This window comes from Pygocentrus nattereri, chromosome 19 (assembly GCF_015220715.1).
Source record: "Pygocentrus nattereri isolate fPygNat1 chromosome 19, fPygNat1.pri, whole genome shotgun sequence".
Taxonomy (NCBI): Eukaryota; Metazoa; Chordata; class Actinopteri; order Characiformes; family Serrasalmidae; genus Pygocentrus; species Pygocentrus nattereri.
In genome coordinates this window covers 16,310,325-16,319,309 of record NC_051229.1, presented here as the reverse complement: position 1 = coordinate 16,319,309, position 8,985 = coordinate 16,310,325, and the positions used below count along the sequence as shown (strand labels likewise).

Genomic DNA, 8,985 nt, shown 5'->3' with positions numbered 1-8,985 from the left:
CTATTGGTCCAATTTTACTGGTCATGAACTTTTACACAGTGTGAACGACGCCTGCCTGTTTCAATGGTGTGGTCAAATGAAAGGAGATCATAATACAAGCCTTGCGCCTATTTAAGGTCTAAATACTTTTTTAAACAGTGTTTTAAATGCTTCCCCGGACACAGCGTAGAGAACAGCGCCGTTTCGGACACCGTTTGCGTCAATAAGCACTGATGTGTTCATGCCTGAGCAGCAGGGGGCGCTGTTGGGCTCGGCAGCGTAGGGCGGTGCGGAGGAAGAGCAGCACAGGAAGAGTTGATGGGAGTTGTATTTACTATCAGTGATCGGCGCTTCGCTTCACGACCAACTTCTCCCATGAATCGTTGCCTTTTTATCTAAAATAACCTCACTGGAACAGATAGTAGTTTAGGTTCAGTGGCATGGCTGAAAAGAAGACGGTTATTGTGACAGGTAAAGGCTTTGTTTTGTGTGTTCATCTAGTGAAACTCTTTCTGGGGGAGCTTATGGGGAAAACAAAAGAATGACTGACTTGGTCGAGCTCAGCCTGATCTTGCCAAGTAGTTCTGTGACAGTTGTCGCTTTATCATTGGTTCTGTTAACGCTGACTCGTTTAAAAGACAGAAAGACATTAAACATTAACAGTAACAAAGCTAACACTGTTGCTTCCACACATGGCTATTTTTTTTGCTGAATGTTAACGTTAAAGCGTTTGCTGTAGATCCGGATTGCTGTTGTATTAATGTGCCTTTATAACTCAGCTATTGAAGAACCTGGTGTTAATGAATGGTTTAAACCAGCTTAGAACTGAACGAATTGAAGTTTATTCTGCTAGCATAGTTTCTTAAAGGGGAATTCCACCATTTTTGAAAAGTTCAGAATAATTGAGTCCTTGTGATGTAAACAGAGTCATTCAGAGTGGTGGGATGTCAAATGGTTCATTGTAGAGACACTTTTAAAGTAATGGTGATAGGAACCAGAAGTCACCATGTCTATCTACCCAAACCGCCAGTGAACCGACTTGTGACTTTTTATATGTAATTTTCATGATGGTAGAATTTGCTCTTTGGGGGCTATTTTGGCTTCCGCCACTCTGCCATGAATGGAGTAATATAAATGGATTTCAATCCAAAACTTTATCCTAAAACTATTACAAAACAATGGCATGGTTATCAGGCAGTGTATTATTTACCATTGCATGTAAAAAAAAACTTTCTGTGAATGAGCTTTAAACTCAGACGTCTGGTTCCTATCAACACCACTGTGAACAGTTCTGACTGTCAGTTTCTCTAGAACAAAATATTTCACATGAAACAACTCTGACTGACTGTTCACATCTCGGCCATTAAATTATATGGAATTTCTGAAAAATCGGTGGCGTTCCCCTTTAAAACTAGTGTTAGTGATTTGCCTGACGCAAGTACTATCTATGTGACTTTAACCTTCATAGAGTTAAGTTACTCATTAAATCTCTGCTAGAGTCTGGTTAAATGATAAAAAGCCCATCACACTGTAGGGGGCGTCAAAATTTCTGAGCACCTGTTGTTTGGTTTTAAGTTTGTGGAGGTGTAATGGAGACTGTCTGTGGGGCCACTGTACAGCACTGATACCACCTTGTCTTTTCTATAGGTTTTGAGCCTTTTGGAGAGCATGCTGTTAATGCAAGCTGGGTGGCCGTGCAGGTATGAAGAAATATAGAATGTACAACTAGTAGTTAAAAGTTAAAAAGTAACCGATGTGACCTAGAAGCAAGTGTGGACCCTGAAGTGTCTTCCTGCAGATTGTATGTCTTTAAGGATTTCATGAAATAGTTTTGCAAGCATGTGAGGTATAAGTTAAGGTTTATGAAGTTGTCATTCATCAGCCCCACACATGATACAATTATGGTTGTCACTATCAGTGATATCAGTAGATGAGCAATCTACCAGTTGTTTGGTTTTGACGAGTTTTTGATTTTGATCAGGTTATAAGAGTTTTTTTGTGGGGGAACTGCACCTCTTTTTCTTACACCTTTAGCTGTTGCAAGCATAATTGCCTTTTCCAAAAAAGGAAAAGACTTTTTTTTTTTCATATGTCCAACATAGGATTGTTAGTTATTTGGCCTTCGAGTGAGACGTGAGGGTGATGTGTTAGAGGATCCACTTGTTTGTTCTCTTTGCCGTCCAAGGTACTCCAAAGTTCAAAGGCATCAGTATGTTTTGGACAATCCTGATCTTTTTTCACCCAGGTGTCTTCTAGGGTGGGGCCATCAGTGGGATGTTTCACAAATAGTTCTTTGCCGGATAATATACAGTCTTATGCAAACATTTGGAGACCCCTGGTCAAAGTATTTTGTTGATTTTTTTTTTTTTTTAAAGTGAAAATAAGTTAACACATCCTCTACGGGTGAATTTAACATTGAGGGCTCAATTAAACATAAATTGTGGCAGTGAAAAAGTTAATATTTTTATATTTTATTTCTTTTACCCAATGTGTTAAACTCAACAAATAAATAGAAATTGTACACAAACATTTGCGGAAAAATGCTTAAGAATTGGTAGATCTGGAGAAGGTTCTGTGTGTGTGTGTGTGTGTGTGTGTGTGTGTGTGTGTGTGTGTGTGTGTGTGTGTGTGTGTGTGTGTGTGATTCTCCTACTGCTCTCTCTTACAGCATATTCATGTGCACATATTTGTGCACACGTGTGTTATATTATGTAAAATAATTATATTTTATAATTGGAGCAATTATAAAGTTCAGAAACACGTCTCATTGATCTAAAGAAGATTTAAAAATCTATTAATATGTCCTAATTTTATGATAACACGGTTAAATTCCCTCTCTCTATTTCTCTTTCTCTGTCTTTCTCAATGTATATGTTGAGATAGAGAGAGAAAATTTAAGCGTGTTATCATAAAGTTAGTACATTTTAATAGATATTTAAATCTTTTAAAATCGAGCTTTGACAGCCCTAAATGAGATGTGTTTTTGAACTTTATAATTGCTCCAATTATAAAATATAATTATATAATTATATCATCTTGTAATATATTATTGCTCACTGTGCCTACAGCAAAAGAGAGATGCAGCCTCGTTATTTGAAGTGTTCTTCGTTATTTGAAGTGTGTGTGTGTGTTCATCTCAGGAGCTGGAGAAATTGGGCTTGGGGCAGAATGTGGACCTACATGTCAGTGAGGTTCCTGTAGAGTACCAGGCAGTCCAGAACCTTCTGCCATCACTATGGAAACAGTACCACCCACAGGTACTGTCACTGCCATTTGTTGGACACTTTTGCTCAGTGCCATTAAGGCTATGTTTAGACAGCCAATCGGTTTTCACATATGCATGCACATACATTTGTATTTTTAATTTCAACAACTCTCACTTTTGTTTCATGCTCCGAAGTTAGTGGTCCATGTAGGAGTTTCCGGAATGGCTACCACGGTAACCCTTGAAAAATGTGGGCATAACCATGGTTACAGCCGCCTTGACAACTGTAACTTCTATCCTGGGTCAGAGTGCTGTATGGATGGAGGACCAGAGTGTATCCACTCAGTCATAGATATGGATGCTATCTGCAAGAGGGTCAACTCCTCAGGCCTCGGAGTTACTCTGTCTGTTTCAAAGGACGCTGGCAGGTATGCAATGGATGTTGAAGCTGATATTTAAATATTCCCGTGTAAAATTTCCATTTTTTTCAGGGTTAATTCACCTTTAATAACCCTGTTTTTTTACATTCCATTTAACAACTTAAGCCATTGTATGCTGGCCCACACTTCCCACAATTCCACTGTTCACTCTAATAACTACATAATTTACATATTAGTTTCGTAACAGTTACTGACTATTATAATAGGTATTGTATCATTTACATTACAGAGTTAGCTCCAACCACATACTCTGGTTGGTAGAAAAGCATTCCACACAAGTTACATAAAAGACTGCTTAATGTCAAAACTGAAAAGTAGCTACTATCTATTAAACATAAGTTTACAACAGAAATAATAAAAAGAATGAGATGCATAAGAAAAGATCACCAAAATATGTAGTCTGTTTTTTTCTTAGATTCAGAAGTGTGTGAAATTAGTAGGTTAAATTCTGAATCTTGTTGTAGCCCTTCATCTAACTATTTAGTTTACAGTTATGCAAACTAGAACTTCTTTTGGCAGAAGAAATTACCATGTCTTATGTCTCAGCTAAATAACGGTGACCCTCCAGTTTAACTTTTTAAGTGAAGAGTTATTACTGTTATTTTGCTAATCTATTCATGTGTAGTTATTATGTCCATTCCAACAGATTGTGAGATTCAAGTATCTGTAAGACTTCGTGAACAGATATCAAGACAGCCAATGTAAACCAAAACAAACAAACAAAAACAAAGAAAAAAAAACAAATAAACTCAAATTGATGTATGGCTTACCTTTTTAGGTAACAACACTGGTGTTGAACAAAATGTGGCAGCTGAGGAACATGTTCTATTATTCAGAAAAAGCCAAGAGCCATTGGTGGTTATCAAATAAGCTAATGAGCTAAGAAAGCTTACCAGTGTTACACTTCCATGGCACCTTCCATGGTGCGTAGAATATCAGTCTTTACTAATTACAGTGACTGTATCATGTACACGGATGTTTTCTCTGTTTGGCCCCCTTTCATGATAGTTTTATTCTCATCAGATACCTGTGTGAGTACACCTACTACACCTCTTTGTACCTGGGCAAGGGCAGGTCAGCTTTCGTGCATGTTCCACCCCTGGGAAAGCCCTACAGCGCAGAGGAGTTGGCCCAGGCCCTCAGGGCCGTGATCTTGGAAATGCTGGAACTGATGGAGCACAACACAGAGAAGCAGCTTTGCCAGCACGGTCAATGAGGGAACAGGGGTGTGTCCCAAACAGCTCACTCACTGTGTAGTGTCTGTGCATAGACAGGAGGTTCAGCTATGTTCAATGATGTCAATATCTCGTGCTTATGCACACTACATAGGGAGTAGTGGACTGATTTGAGATGAAGCTTGCACACTGAAGCCTGCCGTCACTGTGGCCAGATAAGAACGGACGGCACTTTAGGGGTATAATCAAAAGATGCTGAGATGAGGTGCTATGTATAAAGAACTCTTTTTGAACCAATGTGAATGGAAACAGCGCATATAGAATCTGTCAGTGCACAAACTGCTATGTTTATATTTTTCACTTCTCTCCAGCTTTTAAATATAGCCCAGTCACTCCCTGGAAAGAATGAGGTTGTTCATAAAGTCTCTTTGCTTATATGTATGCTGTCACATCAAAACCTTGTTACTTCATTGTGTTTCAGTTTTTTATTCGTTTTTAACATTCAACGTTTTGTGAAGCATCTTAAAAATAGGGTCTATTAGCTGAGCAGTTTTACTCAATGATGGGTAGAGGTGGTGAGAGTGGGAGGTAATTGCTGATTTTATTGCTTAACATTATTTTCCTGCCCACTGGCACACAGTGTCATAATCCAAAAAAAACAAGAGGCAATTTAGAGGTGGAGCAAAATTGTATGATGAAATGTGCTTAAAGGGCAATTCCACTGATTTTTCAAAATCTCTATTTAAATGAAACATTGAGTTGATCAGAGAGATTTGAAGTGAATTGATGCACTGTGGAGACACATGCTGTTTCAGATTTCTGTACGTTGGTGGCAATAACCACCAGGGTCGCCATTTTTAACAATTAACTATAGTCTACAGTATAGCCATTTTATTTACCTAAAGACACCTTCTCTCAAAGTGATTTACTATCCAAAGCCCAAACTTTCTCTCAGAACTATTGTAAAACAAAGTCTCAGGCATCATATTTGGGACCATTTCATGTATTATACTTTCATAAGGGAGCTTTTAGAGGCATTAAACGCTTTAGATATTTGGTTCCCATCACCACCGTCGAACAATTCTGATTGCCTAAGGTTCCCTAGAACAGAAAATTTCACATTGAACCCCTCTGTATTTTGCCTTCTACACTAAAAAAATATCTTTTCGAGTACAAACTCTGTCACTGTGGTGGTATCCTCAAGGATGCATCTTCCTTTAGTTAGGGAACATAATTGTAGGATATAGCACTGCAGTTCTATTTTTTTAAACTTGCACTGACTCCATTTACCCAGTCTCGACACAAGACTATTTTTATTATTATTTCTGTCATCACCATCCAAAAAAAGCATGCATCTCCATTTTTGTTGATTTATATTTTTCCTCATCATTGGAACACTGCAGCTGTTATTTACACTGTGTGAAAATTTCATGATGAATGGATCAATAGAAAAACACAATATTAACTTACAAGTTCAGGAGGTTTTTGCCTTCTGCTGTAATGCTACTATTTTGGAGATAAATGTTGTGTTGTTTTGTTTGGGGTGACTATGCATTTTCATTTAGTTTGGGGTCACGATATGCATTTGTATTTAGTTGAGATGCAGTAGAATGTGGTTCAATGTGGTTTGATATGAAATGGTTCCTCGCAGAGAGATTTACTGACTCATATTTTCTTTACAGTAGTGGTGGCAGGATCCAGGGATCGCAGCATCTACAACACAAATATAGCCATGTTATGTGGCATCCGAAACTGTCATATATGTCATATATGTCACAACCTCATGCATGTACCACTACATCATAAATGTTTTTTTTCTTTACTCAAAAATATGTTTTAAGCCATGTTTTCCTAAAACTCTCAAAAAAATAGTGTCTCATTCATCAGGCAACATATTTTTGTCTATTTCTTGTAATAACATTCTGTGAGCCAGATACCACTACCACTGTGTGGTATTCTGACACAGTTTCTCTAGAACAGAGCATTTCACATCAAACCACTTTGAATGACTTTGTTTACATCTTAACCATTTAATTATGCAGAGATTTTGAACAGTCGTTGGAATTCCCCTTTAAGGTCCATGTTCCTTTGATGGTGCATTTATATAGTTTGCAGCTGGACAGTATCTTTTTTTTTCAATGTAATGTAAAGTTAACGTTTTGGAGATACACTGTTTTGTTATGACAGCAACAAAATGAGCATAACACTATGTTTGCATTTAGGGAGAGGCTGGTAGCGAGTTATATTTTAGTAGACATACTAACACAAAGTGAAAGAAAAAATTTAGTCTAAATGAATAACAACAATGTGCGCTGTTTCCCTCATAGGGTGGGGTACACAAAGAGGATGAGATTGGAAATGTTTGTCTGTACAGTGCCTATATTAGCATTGACATGTTAGCCAACTGTCTAAAGTAATGAACTCTAGTACCTTGATTTTTCTGGGGGGTTTTTTGTTTTGGTTTGGTTTTTTTGTTGTTGTTGTTTTTTATTTTAATGATAATGTGTATTTTTACATGATCATAGTCAAAGCACACACTTTGGAAATACTGTTGCCTTCTGCGTATATCAAGGTCTTCTGCAAAAATGATAAACAGCTGTCTTATCAGGGGTATTGTAATTGTCAGCAGCTTTTCTGTGAAGATTGATACTGTGAAATCAGGGTTCAAAATGTATGACATTTATAATCCATTGTTCACATCCTACAGCATATTGTCACTGTCTTAATAAAACTCATATGTCTGAAATGGCAACTTTATAAGAGAAGCAAAGAAAAAAGCTTTAAGTTTAGTGTACATTACTGTACAGAACTCAGAGATCCTTCATATATTTTATTTCCACTCAAAATGGCCTTTAAATACAAAAAAAATAAAAAAAGTTATTCTATAACAGGAAATATTTCTATCTTTCAGTAGAGGATATTAGATATACTGTTCTTGAAGTCGAAGGAAAAGTGGTGCTTCCAAACTTGAGTTTGGAAAGTGGGACTCTTAACAACCATGCAAGATAAAAAGCAGATAAATAGCATTTAAAGATTTACTCTTTGAGAGAGAGGAGGAAATTACTTGGATTATGAGAAGCAAGAAATGCGACCACTTTCCAGTGAAGGTGTGGAAAAATATCCATGTAGATTTCTCTGAAAAATTGAAAGCAACTGTCCTGGAAAGAATCTGTGATAAAGGCAACATATGGACTCACTGAACGCTGAAAAATGTTATATTTAGTTGTAATCGTTTCTGTTTAGTTTTGTGTTAAATGTTTTTTCTTCCTGACACTTAGAAATTTATAACTTAATAGCTATAAAATGAACTTTTGCAAAGCACTGTGTGTTAATGTAAATACATTTTATTACAAATAGTTTGAACCATGTCTATTGACCGTATCAGTTTTATTGCTGCCACAATGTAATGGGCAGTTTCCATTTTGAGATAAAATTTTGTGTTAAAACGAAACAAAAAACAAGCAGTTTTGATATGACAGTGACAATATGATAGAAATGTGGGCCTGAAGTGTGCCTAATACAGAAATTATATAGTTTTGGAGACGTTATAGGAAATACTGACAGTGAAAGCAGTTCATTTGTATTATCTTTTCTTTCTTTCTTTCTTTTTTTTTTGTTGAAGAAACACTGGACCAGTCTGGTAATGTGAAGCTGATTGTCCAACTTTATGATGTCTACCTACAGTCTTTCTCATTTCATGTTAACCTGTGGAACAGTTAGTCATGCACACCTGGGTGAGAAAAAGTTCACGAACCCTTTGGACAATGTGATCTGATCTTCAACTACATCATACTTATAAATAAAGACACTGTTATTTAATAAGTGACCTTTTTTATTAAAGAAATGTCATTCAAGGGGAATTTAAAGCCAGATGTTCTCTTCATTTTGGCTTTTGGTTTGACCTGCCTTGCCATTAATCATAATAACAACATAACAAACATAACTGGTAACCTGCCCTTCAAGAAAAAATTCCATTCATGGCAGTCTGACCCAATCCAAAGCAACCTCAGAAGAAAAGCTGTTAAAATTCATAAGATCTTTAGTAACTTGATATAGTAGTTTACAACTGGAAAGAATTCAGCAGTGTTTCTGTTGTCTCAATGTGTACTTGTGTGGTAAACAATTTAAAGGGCCCATATCATACATTTTTCCTTTACTTTGTTTTTTTCCAGGTACACTTATAACA

At 36.8% G+C, this 8,985-nt stretch overlaps 1 protein-coding gene across 1 annotated transcript; it reads left to right on the top strand.

The window, feature by feature from the left end:
• The first annotated feature begins 286 nt into the window (after positions 1-286).
• pgpep1 (pyroglutamyl-peptidase I) lies at positions 287-8,625 on the top strand. The gene is made up of 5 exons (XM_017697152.2): positions 287-450; positions 1,627-1,679; positions 3,120-3,236; positions 3,380-3,612; positions 4,648-8,625. Exons 1-5 carry the CDS (start codon positions 420-422, stop codon positions 4,838-4,840), a joined length of 627 nt encoding a protein of 208 aa, XP_017552641.1. The 5' UTR covers positions 287-419; the 3' UTR covers positions 4,841-8,625.
• The last annotated feature ends 360 nt before the right edge of the window (positions 8,626-8,985 follow it).